Source organism: Amblyraja radiata, chromosome 2, assembly GCF_010909765.2.
Source record: "Amblyraja radiata isolate CabotCenter1 chromosome 2, sAmbRad1.1.pri, whole genome shotgun sequence".
In the NCBI taxonomy this organism is placed as follows: domain Eukaryota; kingdom Metazoa; phylum Chordata; class Chondrichthyes; order Rajiformes; family Rajidae; genus Amblyraja; species Amblyraja radiata.
Genome location: NC_045957.1, coordinates 45,131,557 through 45,149,357, shown reverse-complemented (window position 1 = coordinate 45,149,357; position 17,801 = coordinate 45,131,557). Strand labels below are relative to the sequence as shown.

Genomic DNA, 17,801 nt, shown 5'->3' with positions numbered 1-17,801 from the left:
AGAAATGACACTAAGCCCTCAGAAGTGTCTCTTCAATCCATTCTGAAAACTTCTCTTTGCCATTCTGTCGGAAAGGAAGAAATGAATTTGCAGCATTTATGCAATAGTTTGTAAGCAAGAATTCAGTTTAAACACTAGGGAGCAGTGATTAGCAGAAAGGAAATAGAGAGCATAGTAGCTTAATATCAAGACAATATCCTCTCCCTCAATGTCAGCAAAACAATGGAACAGGTCATCAACTTTAGGAAGCGGGATGGAGTACACATCTCAGTCGGCATCTATGATGCTGGTCGAGAGCTTCAAGTTCCTAGGTGCAAAAATCACAAACAAGTTGTCCGGATCATGTCCGGATCAATAATTCAGGGTCACTTCAAGCAGGAGGGGCATTTTAAGCTATAGGAAGGACATTTTGGAGGCTAACTTCAGAGTACTTCCAAATAAGATAAGATTTCACAATGTGTGATTAGATTATGCTCTTGGCTACTGATGAAGGTGGCAGTGTTCAATGTCTTGCATGTCTCAGCTGTGGGGCCAGTATCAAGCATAGTTTGACCGTTAATACACCCTGTAGCCATGAAGGACAACATCATACCTGTGAGAGTCGGGTCTTGTGAATTTTTGGCAGTCAGAGAATGTTGGTGCAGGCAATGAAAAATAAGAGGCGTTTGATACAAGCAGTGAAGCAATTAGCATTTGGATGCAGTGTTGCACCAAGTTCAATGGCCTGATGTACATGGATAGAATCAGCAAATATTTCTTCAAATGCTCTCGCTCACAACCCATATCATTTGCCTCTGCTCATTACAGCACACCCCGTTACCCACACACCAATCAGAGAAAATTACTTTTGCTGGACATTTGAATGTGCATGCATCAGTGTTGATGAGCAAAGGAGGCGTTTTTTGCAGAAATAAATCAAGTGCGAAGGATGGAGGAAACATGTGGTGTTACTTATGGAGTAAAACCAGTGTAAATTAAATCAGTTAAAAAGACCCAAAGTGCTGGAGCAATTCAATGGGTTCAGGCAGCATCTCTGGAGTACATGGATAGGAGGACATGGAAACATCATCTATCCATGTTCTCCAGAGATTCTGCCTGACCCGCAAAGTCACTCCAGAACTTTGTGTCTTTTTTTTGTAAATCAGCATCTGCGGTTCTTTGTTTCTAAATCAGTTAAATGAAAGTTTCATGACAAGATACCACACACCGTTCAAGTGGTAGTTATAACAAAACATTCCAGAAAATTCCTGATGTCTTTATATCACTGAGCGGCAGTATATGGTTTCTGATTAATTATATTTCATGCTATCAGTCATTGATCTGAAATGCAGCAACCTTTGGTGCAGGCAAAGAGACAGCGTGAAAAGCTATTTACTGAACTCTATCTTTGAGTGGCTTGTCAAAGAGTAGCATTGGCAAGGTACCCAGGGCAACAGTTGCTCACATGAGGGTCTTAGGGATTGAGGGAATGCCTCAGAATGTACAAATGAAAGAACAATGAAAATTAATAACAAATAAAAGCAATTATCATCCTCAATTACTTCTAAACGTGCAGGTAATGCGTAAATCAAATGGAATCCCTCAACAGCTGTCAAAGATAGTGAATTACAATAAACAAATTCTGCTCTTCCACACATTTCATTTGAAACAGCACCAGGAAATGGCACTGAACGCTTCCCATTTACCATTTTGGGTGTCTATCGATTGGATTCTGTTCACATCTGTTCAGTTGAGTGCGTACAGGGAATGTGCGTGTAATGAAGACAGGTTTGTTCTTTGAGGGTTTAGTCTCATGCCATGACTCAACATGAAATCCTCTCCTACCAACCGTACGGCAGTTTCAAAAAGCCATTCGGTAATATGTCAAAATTACAATATTCACAAACTAATAGTACAGTATTTATCCTTCCACTATATCTCCAGATTATGCTAAAAAAATGTATTTTTAATAACTGACAGAAGAATGCTATTAGTGTCTTTGAAGAAAAATGGTAAGCGTAATCTGTATCATATTTAACAGCCTAACAGGATCAGAAATTGTCATTCTGTATAAATAAATATATATATATATATAAAATCTGTTTCTTTTCTATTAAAATATCAAATGATTTACATTCAGTCATGTCCTGTACCACTGGTCTACAGAAATCCACCCCATTTTCCATTTTATTTTGTTTTACATTAGCCTCTATTATAGCACTCATATTCTCTATTTCTTTTATATAGTAATCAAAGGATATATTTATGTTCTCATGGGTACACAAATAATAAGAGGCAAGTGGGGGATAATGTTGCTGGAAGTACTACAAAGAATAGTGTACACAGACATAATCTCTAGATAGTCAAAATAGAAAATACATTTATTTTTCATGGTTTTCTCAATATTTTTCACAAGATCCCCTGTGGTAGGGAGTGCGATTATCCACTGAACTTTGGACAATTCCCATTATCATGGACAAATAAGCAGGTGATATAAAAGCAATCAGGCAAATACTGTTTTTCTAGAATTCACATAAAGGGTGGTGGGTGTATGGAACAAGCTGCTGGAGGAGTTAGTTGAGGCTGGGACTATCTCAACATTTAAGAAACAGTTAGACAGGTACATGGATAGGACAGGTTTGGAGGGATATGGACCAAACACAGGCAGGTGGGACTAGTGTAGCTGGGACATGTTGGTTGGTGTGGGCAAGTTGGGTTGAAGAGCCTGTTTCCACACTGTATCACTCTTTGACATTTTAGGAAAGAATCTTCATTTCATGTACCTGACTGAGATTTTGAATACAAGATTTTTCACCACCAAATCTAGCCCCCCACCAAATTAATTCCTGACCTTTCCTCCCAAAAGAGATTCATATGTGTCCGTTATTAAGGAAAGGCATGTACGTAGACTTTTGTTTGTGTTGCACTTAAACAGGAGCTTAAGCTATTCCATGTCACAACCTTGTTCTCATTTTTAACTCAGCCACCTATCTCTCCATTTACCCCTCAATCCCGTAAATCTATCATGTTCTTGGATGATATCACCGCTACCTGGAACTCAATATAGAAACATAGAAAATAGGTGAGGAGTAGTCCATTTGGCCCTTCGAGCCTGCACCGCCATTCGATATGATCATGGCTGATCATCCAACTCAGTATCCCATCCCTGCCTTCTCTCCATACCCCCTGATCCCTTTAGCCACAAGGGCCACATCTAACTCCCTCTTAAATATAGCCAATGAACTGACCTCAACTACCTTCTGTGGCAGAGAATTCCACAGATTCACCACTCTCTGTGTAAAAAATGATTTTCTCATCTCGGTCCTAAAAGACCTTCCCCCTTATCCTTAAACTGTGACCCCTAGTTCTGGACTTCCCCAACATCGGGAATAATCTTCCTGCATCTAGCCTGTCCAACCCCTTAAGAATTTTGTAAGTTTCTATAAGATCCCCCCTCAATCTTCTGAATTCTAGCGAGTACAAGCCGAGTCTATCCAGTCTTTCTTCATATGAAATTCCTGCCATCCCAGGAATATGCAGTAGCCGAGAAACAATGAAGCACAGGAATTGTCAAGGCCATACCATTTAAATACAGGAAATGATTTAAACATCTTTCCCTGTTAGCTGGCTGGGAACCAGCCTGATTGAGAGAATATTTTGCAATAAACACACAGTGGTGATCAGAGTGGAATGAGGGAAAGATTGTAGGGTTTGGGGAATTAGAAGCTGGTGGATCGGCCTGGATTTAATGCATGAAGTTGAGGTTGTTTGGAGACAAAGGCAGGCATGGGGTGAGGTGGATCAAATAATTACTTTGGGCTACAAGAAGTACCTAAAAATAATTTACATAATGCAACTGACATTATCTGCTTTCCTATTGCTACTTCTTGATTCCTGGAAAAAAAATCCAGCCCGCAGCTACTAAATCAAAAAATTGCCAAAAATCTGAGTCATTTAACCTCTTAATTTATATAAATAACTTGCTGTGCTTAAACCAGATCTGATCATATATGCACCTAGCTGGGTTCAATTTTAGACGGTTTAAGGATTAAAATCTTCCTCAAATGTGATATTTGTTTGATACAAACACCAAGCAAACCAAACGATACTGAAACACTTTCTATTAGGATGTAGCATTTGTCATTTATTTCTACCTCTCCATGTGTGAAAAAGGCAAAACAAATGATATAGTCACAAGAGATTGACTGAAGCTTGTCCAAAGTAATTTTTAATAGCCTGGAAATGATTGAGGGAAAAACCCCCCAACTGTGTTAGATGAGTTAATGGAGCATGATGCTAAACAAAGCGATTACTTTGCAGCTTCCTCTGGCAGCACCACTTATACCACAGACGTACCTCTTCACAGTACTTGAGATCAACTGACTTGCCATCACTGCGAACGCAATCCAACATTCTTGTTTTAATTCCATTCCCACAGACTGCTTTTTCACTCAACTGACATGTGCTCCAATCTAGAAAATGGAAGACGATTAGCAACGTTGCAAAGTATATATAATATTTAAAGGAGAAAAAAGGACTTCATCCTGTCACAGAAGCTACTTAAGTAGTCTTTCACGAAGGTAGGCTTGCCATTGGAAGAAATGTTGTGTCATAAAAAACAAATCTTAAGATTCCTGGCATTGGGGAAGTGTAATACGAGGAGAGATTCCGGAGATTGGGACAAAACTCTTGAGTTTAAAAGAATATGAGGTGATCTCATTGGAAAAACACACTATTTTTATGGATCAACACAGTAAATGCAAAGATGAAAAAGAATAAACTGATGGATGTACTCAACAGGTCAAGCAGCATCTGTGGCGGAAAATGATGGTACGATGTTTCAGCTAAGCTGCTGCCTCACAGTGCCAAACATGGGTTTGATCCAGACTTCAGGTGCTGTCTGTGTGGAGTTTGTACATTGCAAACGTGGGTCTTCTCTGGGTGATGGGTTCCCCACCAAATCGCAAAGACGTGCAGGGTTGTATGTTAATTGGCCTTTGTAAATTGCCTCTAGTGTGAAGGGAGTACATGAAAAAGTGGGGTAACATAGAAATAGTGTAAACAGCTGATCGATGGCTGGCGTGGACTCAGTGGGCTGAAAGGGCCTGTTTCCATGTTGTATCTCTAAACTAAAACTAAAGGGAATGGGCTATAACGGAAAAGTCACTTCCTCTGATTCTGCTCCTCTGCTCAACTGAAGATGAAGAAACTGAGCATTGGAAAGATTTAGGGGATAAAATTTAAATGATGGTTGTTTTAATGGTTTATGGGAAATATCCCACACTGCCCATGTTTAACATATGTCATTTAAAAACAATGCAGGGACAAAAGTAGTAAAGTCTTCTTAAATAGCAGTGCAAAGAAAGCTACAGTTACCTGTAACATTGTATGTGTAGTGAAAGCAGTTCTTGTTCAGATGACATGGCTCAGTCTTGGTTTCAGCTGGACAGGGCTTTCCTTCCCCAGGCTGTCTTAATGGAAGAGCAGACCGCTCTCGAGTGGCACTACTGTTGCACGGCTGAAACAAAATATATACATGCTTCTGCACAATCCATGGTGAGAATGACGTACATAGGACTTGAGTGTCCATGCAAATTGAATTCATGCATTACAGCAATAGCAACAGGAGTGATATAATTTTTGTGTAGGGAGGAACTGCAGATGCTGGTTTAAATATTAGACAGACACAAAAGGCTGGAGTAACTCAGCGGGTCAGGCAGCATCACTGGAGAAATGGCATTGTTAATGTTTTGGGTCCAGACCCTTCTTCAGACTGAGAGTCAGGGGAAAGGGGAACGAGAGATATCAACGGTACTTTGGAGAAATGAATGAAAGATATGCAAAAAGCACCAATAATCAAGGGAATGTGGGGCACACAATAGGCCATTGTAGGGTGGTATCAGCTAATTTAAGATTTGTACAGGTACAAGGTTATACGTTACCCCAAGGTTAGTCCATAATCAGGATAAACTACATAACACGCTCCTTTTTAATTAATAAGGGATCCTCACTGTGATGCTGCCCCATTTTAGTACTGAAATACATTACAAAGTGGTGTTTGCTTTGGAGATTTAATTATGAAAACCAGGTTACTGCATTGATTAAAGGCAAAAGCAGGCACAATATTCAATGCAACCAGTGACTATATGCCTACCAGAGGACACTTGCTCCAAGTTGTCCATTCAGACATGACACAGTCATCTGGGCATGGCAACTTGCACTGCCTGGAACCCAATGGCATTTCTTCTGGGTCACAGAGGTAGTCTTCGACAAATTCAATGGGACCGTCCACTGTATTCTGCATACACCTATATTTTCAGTATAAGTTATTTAGTTTAACAAGCTCACATAAATCTAATGACATTACCTTTTGCTGAAGCCCCCCCAATGATTGTAGTAATCAAAAACATTAAGTGAGGTAATATGAGAATTATATATATCCTCAACTAGAAAATTACTCTGAAATATCACAGCTTGTGTATATTTCATCAGCAAATTCAAATATCTTATCATTATTTATCCTTGAGAACTTTTTTTGTGGGTTTCTCATTTTCATAACATATCATTTATCTCCTATGGATATCAGTGATAACATGTTTAATTGTACCAAGATCAAGAGAAAATCTATTTATTCTATTAAAGGACTAATTCCCTTTATAAATATATTATTAGGAATCATAAGAATCAATCCCCCTAATTGCTGTCACCCATATAACAAATAAAGATAACAAAACAAGGTGCTAACAGTGATCCCAATGGAAGTAATAATTCAGTTGGGAACACGTTGCTGCAGGCAGATCGGTTTGGATTTGTGAGCTACTTCAGATCCTTGATAAAAAATTGAGGAAGTGCTCACAATGGTAAGTCCTGGGTGTCAAGAAAGAAACTTTAAGGGCCTTGGTTTAGCCTTTCAGTATTTTAGCGAGCATGAGCAAAGGGACAGGTTTCTCATGGGACAGATACTGTATGATGAATGGGTGCAGAAACCTTAGCTGCACTCTCCCTGCCCAATCCTGGAATACTAAAACCCATTAAGTGTTCTCAGCAGTGCTTTGGCTGGGATCAGTTCAGAAAGGGCAGACAACTGCTCACAACTGCTCAGGGTCTCTGATCTAATTTGTCATGCATTTAGCTCCCAAGCAAATATAAGGCAGCAGAAAACGTTTTCTATGGGAATGAATATTACCATACCATTTCAAACATTTTGGAATAATAATAATATAGTGATCATATTTGGCTTTACCTCACTTTCCGAGTCTGTACTCCTTCACCACAGTTATCCTTTAGGTCCACAGTACTGACTTTGCATACGCTCCATGGTTCTGCTATCCACACGTACTGACTGCAGTCACTGTGGCAGGGAACCACTTCATATACCTGTGATATTAATGCACATCGTATTCATTTAAATAAATATGAATTATTTCACATACCCATCCTTAAGTTTCATCCTTGTGCAACACCATTAGAACTAGAGTGAACTTCCAATTTCTGCTGCCTCTCTGCTTTTTACATAATAGATTCACGCCCTTAGGATGCCATTCAATGTCCCTTTACTTTGTCTGGCAATATGATGAATGGGATCATTATTACAGCTGTGCAGGGTTTGATTTGAGAAGCCTTTAGATAAAACCCATGAGGAATACCAAAGATCAAAGGTGAGATAAAATGGAAGATGACCTTGATGGATAAAGTAAGACAATTATTGGCATAAAAGAAAAGAAAATGTGGCAGTTCAGGTACCAGGATTAATGACGGTCTTGACTAAAAGAAATACTGTGTAAAGCAAAAATAATTTCAGGCCCACTGAATTTAACAGAACTGAATTTGTGTATTGCAGAGGGTAATAGGGAATTGTTAGATGACAAATATATCAACTAGCTGATACTCCTGCATGCATTTAGCAGCCAAAGATGAATTTATCCTCATCTAAGTTTAATATGAAGCTTTTAAAGGTATGTGGCAGAAACACAAATGAAGCAATCCGTCATTTATTTTGAAAAGCACCAAATGAATATTTGTTCTACGATAAAAAAGTGAACTATTTATTGCAGTAAAACATTTGGTGTTAACATCAGAAAGTAACATTGGTGCTTTTATGTTGCAATTATTTGTCTCTGGGCAGCATGCAGTCCAGCTGTATTTTGTTTTACACCATTAAATCGGGTTCTCTCTCCTCAGGTGTGGGATACTTTTCGTTTCAGTTTAGTTTATTGTCATTTGGACCGAGGTACACTGCAAAGCTTTTGTAGCATGCTAACCAGCCAGTGGAAATACAATACATGATTACAATCGAGACATTTACAGTGTATAGATATGTGAAAAGGGAATAACATTTAGTGCACGGTTGCCAGTACTTCCGATGCCTATTTCCTCTTCACACTATCGGGTCCCTGGTTGTTTGGAATACGATGCAAGTCAGCCCACACCACTTTATCACTTTTTTCATAATTGCCAAGGATGGTTCAGACCTTTACGTTTTAAAATTGCATCAAAGCGCATCAACAGAATGCTAGAAGAACTCAGAGGTCCATTCAGCATCTGTGGAGGCAAAACGTGTACTTTGATATTTTGGGTCAAGACCCTGCATCAGAACAATAGTTTCTTTTAACAACTAATTTAAAAATTAGCTTTAGGCTAATTAAATATACTAACAAATGAAAATATAACATAGTTCCTGTCATCTGCCGCTAAATAGATTTACATTTTCAATTAAAATAGTATCAGACATCTTATTATTCAAAGATAAGATAATGTGAAGTAATTTTCCTGGCTGTTAAGTATTTGAAGGTCACCGTAATAAAGTTTCATATTGATAATGAAGATGAATTACACAAAACACATCTCATTTAGCCTACATTGTGAATGCAGAAAATGATTAATAGAGATCACCTCATCAAACACAAGTAGATGGGCAAATACACGTGTGCATGCAAACAAACACACACACACACATGCATATGCTTTAATTCAACAAGAGAAATTGACCATGCCAATACATAATTAAACAGGAATGTAGACAAATGAAAAAGTAATTACTACGCAAGGTGTTATGATTAACCATACTGGCTTACCTGAGCCTGATTTGAAAATGCAAGTTGTCAAAGAAGAAGCATAAAAAAGATATAAAGAAATACTATTATTCAATCTCAAGTGATTCATTGTTCAGAAAATTTAATACCATTCTAAATGAAATAACAGACATTGTAATTTCTAATAAGTTTAAAATAAGATCAAGACCAATAAATCTTGGTATTCTTAGACAATGGGATTTCCAGGCTTGTAATTCAAATATCATTAATTTTAAATACCTTCATTTCTGCCAGCTTCATTCAAAATGATGATCACAATTCTACAACCCTTGCAGAGCACTCTAGCTGTAATGAGACAGATGGGACAGAAACACACTGGCTCCAGTTCCACAGGCATTGGCCAACATGTCCAGTATGCCTGTCAGGGACTTTATGATATATTTATAGTCATTACAAGTTCAAAGGTGCAGGATCAGTTATAGAGTCACCATTTGGCATGACCTTGGCTTAATTGCAGGGGGGATCACGCCTGACAAGATTTCTGAAGTCAATTCTTGTTTACTTGACAAGCTGTGTTTTACTCTTGTTAAGTAAAGTTTATTGTGGAGATGTTCACCAGAAAGAGCAGCACGGTGCTCACCTGGAGAACGGGCAGTGTTGTGCTCACCTGTCCTTCTCTTTGGGGAATACAAAGGGTTAGGCTTGATGTGTTTAAGACCATTAGAGCTGACAGTAAAGGGAAGCAGGGTGCTGTGTTATTGGCTCCAATGCCATGCGCTCCCTTCTTAATTGGACCAATCTGTTTTATTTCCCCATCTAAGGTTAGGATATCTAGGTCTAGGTCTTGGCATATCTACGCCTCAATTTTGGTTTGAAACTTCTAATTGAACTTCCATCAGAAATACCGCCAGTGCTACTTTCTTTTCCTTTGGAAAAAAACAAATTATGTATTTTTTGTCAATTGCTCTATCAGAAATGAACTCTATCATACAGTTTGAACATCTCTTTTTACAATTTAAGGCAATATCTTGCAGTTTTACAACAGGTTAGCAGCTGTCACTCTTTGTTATATTGCACTTTATTTGCTCAGTTACTAAGATCCAGTAACTATGGAGTCATATTATTTCAAAAGTCGTTATAACATTAATTACCTATTATAATGTATTTTGCGGGAAATATTTCTTACTTCTTTTAATTATCACAATATCTGTAAATGCTCTTTAAGAAAATTGAATAAATCCTTCAAGTTCCTCGGTGTGCACATGACTGAGGACCTCTCTTGGACACTGCACACGGACACAATAACTAAGAATGCCCGCCAGCGGCTCTTTTTCCTGAGAAGACTGAGGAAGTTTGGCATGAACGCCAGCATCCTCACAAACTTCGACAGTTGCACCATCAAGAGCCTGCTGACGGGTTGCATCACAGTCTGGTACGGGAATTGTTCTGCCCACAGCCGCAAATCACTACAGAGAGTGGTGAATGCGGCACAGCACATCACTGGCAACTGTCTCCCAGCCATTCAGGATATTTTCCACCGGCGGTGCCTGTGAAAGGCACACGGCATCATCAAGGACCACAGCCACCCAGCACGCAGACTGTTCTCCTTGTTACCGTCAGGCAGACGATACAGGAGCATGGCTGCACGTACCACCAGGCTTAAGAACAGTTTTTATCATCATGCCATCAGGCTTCTGAACTCATAAACACGTCATATATGTTGATTATTTTATTTATTATTGTCTTTTACCTACCAATATCACTTTTATCTTATCTTTTCTTATCTTAATTTTATCCTTGTAATACCATTGCTGAGGTGACCCGTTGTCTTGTCAAACACATTTCATTGTACCGTTGACCCTGTGTTAACCTACATATGACAAATAAAACTTAACTGAACTGAACTGAGAAGATTAAAATTATTTAACGGGGAAAGAAAGGTGCACATTTGGTGTTTTGTGTCTCCTTGTGCCTTTGTGTCAACTTACTATTTGGCACATATCCAGTAGATTTAGCACAGGTTGACAGTTTCAGACTTCCTTTTTCTCCCACAGTGTCTCCTCAGACAGAAAATCAACCTGTTCTTTTCTCACTCCTCCTAACAATTGCTTCCCAGCTGCCCATTTTAATGAGGCTTGGCCGAACACATCAGTCTAATGGGTCTCCACGGTACAAAACTAGATTAGACCTACGAGAGAAATTGGTTTGATTTGTTTTTAAATCGCACACTGCGCAGTCATTTATTCTCTTCTTGCTCTATCTACACATGGTTTAAAAAAAAGATTTTGACATCAAATCCCTTATGAAGTATGTTTTAACAGACTAGTTTCATTGATTTTCTGATATCCACACAAACATGGTGGCCTTGGTCTGTCTGATGCCAATGCACTGTTCAGTACACCACTCTTAACAGAATCAGAAGCAAAGCCTGAATATTAAAACAAATTTGGAATTTTTGAACTTTTTAGGATATTTAGGTACACTTTCTTATCTTTATCCACATCGCTAAAAATGTTTATCAGTGTGGGAGTGGATAGTTTGGGTGGTAGGGAACCACCCCTGCTGATTATTTGTCCATGTTCAATTCAGCTTCAACTGGAAGGAGGATCTAATGGCTGCTGAGTTTGACTCTGTCCCTGTTCCTGCCATGATGTGCTTAGAATGTCATCATTACGGGTGTCAGAGGTTATGGGGAGAAGGCAGGAGAATGGGTTAGGAGGGAGAGATAGATCAGCCATGATTGAATGGCAGAGTGGACTTGATAGTCCGAATGGCCTAATTCTGCTGCTATCACTTATGACCTTCTGATTGGGCAGCTTCAGCAAAGACAATGTTGAAATAAAGAAAACACATCGTCCATTCACAAAAAAAAGTTACATGATAATCGTACACCCAGGCACTGCTAGTAGGTGTTTCAGCACTCGGCCAGTATTAGGAGATTCAAAATTAAATTCAAAATGTTTGTATCATTTAGTAATGGACACATTTTTAATGAAAGCTTGATATTTGCATTCAATTATACAGAACATATAGTTTTTTAAAGTTAGGTTTAGAATCAATTTGCTGATTTGATGTGTCAGTTACACTACCACGTTTATGATGATAGGAATGGGGAAATACCTCATTATTGATGCAACCGCTGTTTTTGGCAGTTTAATTAGCTGTGCCCTGTAAGTGCCCTGACATCTCAACAGTTAAATCAATCAAAGGTTTCAAACACAACTCGGCACAATCTACATTCCAGAAATCTGCTTATAATTACCTGGTCGACGTGATCAAGCTTTGGACAAGGTCGTCCACCATTGTATGGCTTTTCACGTAACCATTTGGATCTGACCTTCACACCACTGCCACATGATTTGCTACAGCGAGACCAATTAGACCACTCACTAAGCTTACAGTCGGAAGGGCAGGGGATGACACAAGCTTCTTCAATATATGCTGGTAGAAGAGAAAATAATTCAAGCAATTATAAATGTATGATAGTGACTGTCAGTACATTAGTCATATCTTTAGACTTTAGATTTTGGAGATACAGCGCAGAATCAGGCCCTTTGGCCCATCAAGTCCGTGCCGACCAGCGATCACCCTTTGGCTACACATTAGGACAATTTACAATTTTACCAAAGCCAATCAACCTACAAAACTGTACAGCTTAGGAGTGTGGGAGGAAACTGGAGCACCTGGAGAAAACCCACATGCTACCAACACCAACAGACAGCACCCAAAGACAAGATTGAACCCGTGTCTCTGGCGCTGTAAGGCAGCAACTCTACTGCTGTGCCACTGTACCACCACTGATATAAGTGATGCCATATGATATCATAAAATATTTTATGGTAATTGAATTCCTATGAAAACAGCTCAATTAATAAATGCGTAATGTAAGTGACAGCATTTCTCAAAAGTAAAACAATAGAACAATAATGGTAACAGGCCACACTCTGCCACATCAGACAGGAGTCAAGGTTAGATATAAGGCTATGTGACCTGCTGTCCAATTTACTGAGGCTCCATAGTGAAAGGAGGTGATCCCAACTTTTAAATAAGGGGAAAGACAATCAGATAATCGGTGCCATCTCTGTTTTGTTCTCAGCCTTTTCATAGCTCTAGTTTCCCACTTCCCTGACTCTCATTCTGAAGAAGGGTCCCATTCAAAACGTCACCTATTCCTTTTCTGCAAAGGTGTTGCCTGACTCGCTGAGATACTACAGCATTTTGTGTCTATCCTCAGTAAACCAGCATCTGCAGTTCCTTCCTGCACAGACCATCAGATGAGTTATATAATAGGTTGCTGTTTCTAAATTGTACATATTACATTGGAGTATTGAATTTTTGAATGGCTTTGAACACTGTAGTAATACACCATTTAAGAAGATGCCATATATCTAAAACTGGCTAACACCGTAACATAATCATGGACATGGAAAAGGAGGGATGGGATGATTTGAAGAGGAATAAATAATCAATGGATGCGGTCTTATTGGACTTGCAGAAAATCATTGATAAGGTGCCAAACTAAAGGTTAAATCATCCACCTAAAAAGATCTAGTTTCTTGAAAACAAAATTAATTGGTCCTAAATTCTGAGAATTTGCAGAACAAACCTTTTATTTGAAAAAAAAATAGCCCTATCTTGTTCTGTGTGATGATTCATTTTACTAGTATTTCTCGAGCTTTAAAATGGAGCAAGGAGGGATAAAAATTAGTGAAGTAGTGGTTTAGACAACAATAAGTTCATGTGTATCACCTTAATGCAAGTATGGGGGGAAATAATACTTTCTGGACTACAATCTGATATTCTAGGAGTGGGGGATGAATAAATGAATATTTTGGATGGTAAGTGGGGGTGCAAATCAATCATGTGATTTGTTGTGGTGAATAATGTTTACCCAGTTAAACACTAATACAAAATATTCATTACTGTTCAGCTAACCATGTCTGTTGCATCGTGCTGATTCCACAAGTCTATTATTCTGATCTCGACAGGCCAGCGCCTGATAGCGATATCCCCGTCCACACTCCTTGATATCTCCTTGGACCTTCATGCCAAGCATGGTGTCCATCTTTCCTTCAGGCAGAATGCAGTCCGACCAGTTGCCCAGTGGCTGGGCTGTATATTTGTCGCAGGGACAAAACTGGGTTTCAATCAGAGGGAAAAGTTGAGTGTTCCTACACTTTTCTCTCTTCTTGCTTTTCCCTGATAGTAATAATGAAAATATTCATCAATCAACAAAAACATTAGAATAAAACCAAGACTTGTATGTCAGCAAAATATATTACAGTTGATTTAGCAAAGCAAGGCACTTTGAAAGAAAATTCCAGTTTCATATATTGACCCATTTGAATGTTTTACACTTAAAGTATCTCATCTGTATTACATCAGGCAGTTACTCATTTAATATTATATTGGTCATATTATCATAGTATCCAGATGTAATCCCAACTCTTTAAAATTCCTAATCTTAGTCATGTGATAAAGTGTTTTAAGAAAACAAAATACTTCCCTTTGGGAGTGACAACATGAAGAGTAATATCAAGTAGCTACCCACATCACTTTTACAGTGTTGAAGATGAAAATATTTTATAGGCTTAGTTTTGCTGCAGCTATACATTTCTCAATTTGACTGGGTGTAGGGGTTAAGCATTACATTTCCAACTATGTTCTGGTTAATTAGAGAAATTATCTGGGTTAACTAATATTCTCAAAGTTTCCAGTCAATAAGTTTTCTTTGATGATTCCATATCAAACTTCATGATTTGATAATGCAAATCATGACGTTTGCTAAGTAAGCTGAAAGATACACACAAAATGGCAACTCAGATTATGTGTCTCTTAAAATGAAAACCAGCAATTAAACAGATCAGAAAATATTTATACACAAGTACAGTAGCATGATCAATGATAACCTCAGGATGATGAAGCTAATCCAAGGAAGGGCTGGGGAGGGTTAAGAATCGTCATGAAGAATCTCTGGCTTGAAAATAATCGCCCTTAGAACGTTAATATCCGGAATGGGTGGAAGTATCGCCAGCTGACTAAATATAAAATAAATTGGGTCACAGACAAGGGCACTCTGAAAGTGGCTGGGAATTGAACAGTTGAACGATGAAGAGTACGGTCTGGTATTATACTTTGCCTCAATGTTGTTTGAACCTTGTATTGTTCAAATGAATGCTTAGAACGGGGTGGAAGATTGCAACCTTCACGTGGTCCGCCCTGTTTCGACTAATGCAATCAACTCGATGTGCACAAACGGAAGATCAAATAGAACAAGTTGTCCAACAACTTTAGGCTGTGCACGCCACACAAAAGAAGAATGCTTAGAACGAAAAGATAATTCTGAAATGGTACAACCTAGATACTGATATCACATGCAATTAAATGTAACACATTGAGCTGAAAAAATCTTGAGAGAAGCCAATACTTAATTCTCCCAGTGTCAAAGTATAATTAAAGAAACCAACATCAATCTATTAACAAAAATAACTTATCAGTTACTATAAAGATCTTAATCAATATTTTTTTCAATAATATGCAATATACAATATACTTTATAACATGCAATATAGCTCTAAATTTATGAGGCTCTATTTCATATTGAAGTTAAATAAAATTACATTAAATGTCCAGTGATCTGATAGTGTAGATACCTTGAAAAATATATAGCTATATACATTTCAGAGAAGTAGATAGGCCAGTTATATTGCTTTGGTGGTATTAGTTTACCAATCACGTATTGCTATGTTTAAGCACAGCAAGTTTCTCTATAAAACGCAAATGCAAAAATCCATGATTAAATTGTTACCAGAAGATATAGATACAAAAGAAAATTGAATTACATTGCAAAATCAAATCTTGTCATAAACAATTGACAATTATATCAAATTGTCTTTTTCTGACTGCCCCCTTATGCAAGAATATATAAAATTAAGATCAGCATGGAAGAGATATCAACATGCTTGGTTACTTTGCAGCACAGTTGAAGGTGAGGGTTACACTGGAGGTTACTCATTTACTTACTTACCAACAATTGTTCTTCGTCGGGTTTGTACTGTACCACAGTCACCAGTGCAGGAAGAAAACTTAGACCAGTTGGTGAATTGGCAGTCATCTTGGCAGGGCAATTGGCAATGTTGAGTTAAGAAGGGCATTGTGCCAGCCCACTTCAGGCAATAGCTCATGTCCACTTGACCACCATCTTGCTTGCGACATGATAACGCTAAAATAAAAGAAATACTTAGATCGGTGCAGCTATTTTCACAACCTCAGGACGTCCCATATTAGATTTACAACAATTGAAATATTTCTTTGAAATTACATTTACTGTGGAGATGTAGAAAATCCAATCGTCAAATTGCAGACAACAAAATGTGACCAATGACAATATGATCATGACCAGATGAAAAATTGTTTAGGCATGTTGGTTGAAGGATATATTTCAGAAGAATAACTTTGCTATATTCCAGACGTGATATGGGATCTTTTATGTCCACCTGTATGCGCAGGTCGTGCCTTATCACTTCCAATTGATGGCTTTAGAAGAAACGTAGTAATCCAGATTGCTTTAGGTGAAACATTTAGATAGTTATACTTGTAAATGTTATGTGAAGCTGCAAAAAGAGACAACGAAAGTTAGCTAAAGAGAGGTGGTCAGGCATCTAAACACCAAGGTCACTGCAATTAAAACAGGTTAAATTAGTTGGAATTTCATTGACAAGAGATAAAATAACATTATCTCTTCTTTTATAATAATAATAATAATAATAATAATAATAATATCTTTTATCGTCATTGCATATCAGTGCAACGAGATTTAGTATGCAGCTTCCAACCGATGTAAAAGAAAAGTAAAATAAATAAATAAGCTGTGTGACGTGACCATCCGAGGGAAACAGTCCATGGAGGGTGGGGGGCACTCAGCAGGGCCGGTTCAGAGCCGCTATAGCTCTGGGAATAAAGCTGTTTCTGAGTATGGAGGTTCGGGCGTAGAAGGCCTTGTAACGTCTGCCGGAGGGAAGTAGTTACAAGGAGACTTTATGGATGCTGACGGCCTTCCTGAGGCACCGTGTGTGGTAGATGCCCTCCAAGGCTGGTAGCTATGTCCCAATGATCCTCTGCACTCTGTGGACGACGCGCTGAAAAGCCCTCCTCTCTGCCTCCGTGCAGCGGAGATACCACACAGAGAAGCCATACGTTAATATGCTCTCTGTGGTGCAGCGGTAGAACGTTGTCAGCAGCTGTTGGGGCAGACCAGTCTTTTTTAATGTCCTCAGGAAGAACAGTCGTTCCTGTGCCTTCTTGACCAGCGCAGCGGTGTTGGTGGACCATGTGAGGTCCTCTGAAATGTGAGTGCCCAGAAACTTAAAGTTGGACACTCTCTCCACACTTTCCCCGTAAATGGAGATTGGGGCGTATTCTCCATTATGGGACATCCTGAAGTCAATAATCAGCTCCTTGGTCTTGGAGGTGTTTAGTGACAAATTGTTACGTGTGCACCAGTCCGCCAGTTTCTGCATCTCTGCTCTGTATTTTGTTTCATCACCGTTGGTGATCAGCCCAATCACTGTTGTGTCGTCTGCAAACTTCACGATGGTGTTGATGTCGAATGCAGGAACACAGTCGTGAATGAAGAGGGAGTAGAGCATGGGGCTTAGTACACAGCCCTGTGGTGTGCCGGAGCTCAGGGTGATAGTGGAGGACAGGTGCGGGCCCAGTCTCACTGCCTGCGGTCACTCCGTGAGAAAGTTCAGGATCCAATCGCATATCGGCGAGCTGAGGCCTAGCTGG

The 17,801-nt window shown here is 38.9% G+C and overlaps 1 protein-coding gene across 3 annotated transcripts in view; it reads right to left on the bottom strand.

Moving 5' to 3' along the window:
- thsd7a (thrombospondin type 1 domain containing 7A) overlaps positions 1-17,801 on the bottom strand; it is a 371,495-nt gene that overhangs the window by 34,098 nt on the left and 319,596 nt on the right. For all 3 annotated transcript variants that reach the window (XM_033045698.1, XM_033045715.1, XM_033045709.1), the window contains exons 12-19: positions 16,039-16,233; positions 13,947-14,210; positions 12,274-12,452; positions 9,054-9,059; positions 7,223-7,356; positions 6,134-6,287; positions 5,356-5,497; positions 4,336-4,451 (exon numbers count right to left, since the gene is read on the bottom strand). In XM_033045698.1, coding sequence (XP_032901589.1) covers positions 4,336-4,451; positions 5,356-5,497; positions 6,134-6,287; positions 7,223-7,356; positions 9,054-9,059; positions 12,274-12,452; positions 13,947-14,210; positions 16,039-16,233 — 1,190 coding nt within the window. The remainder of the gene's footprint in view (positions 1-4,335; positions 4,452-5,355; positions 5,498-6,133; positions 6,288-7,222; positions 7,357-9,053; positions 9,060-12,273; positions 12,453-13,946; positions 14,211-16,038; positions 16,234-17,801) is intronic.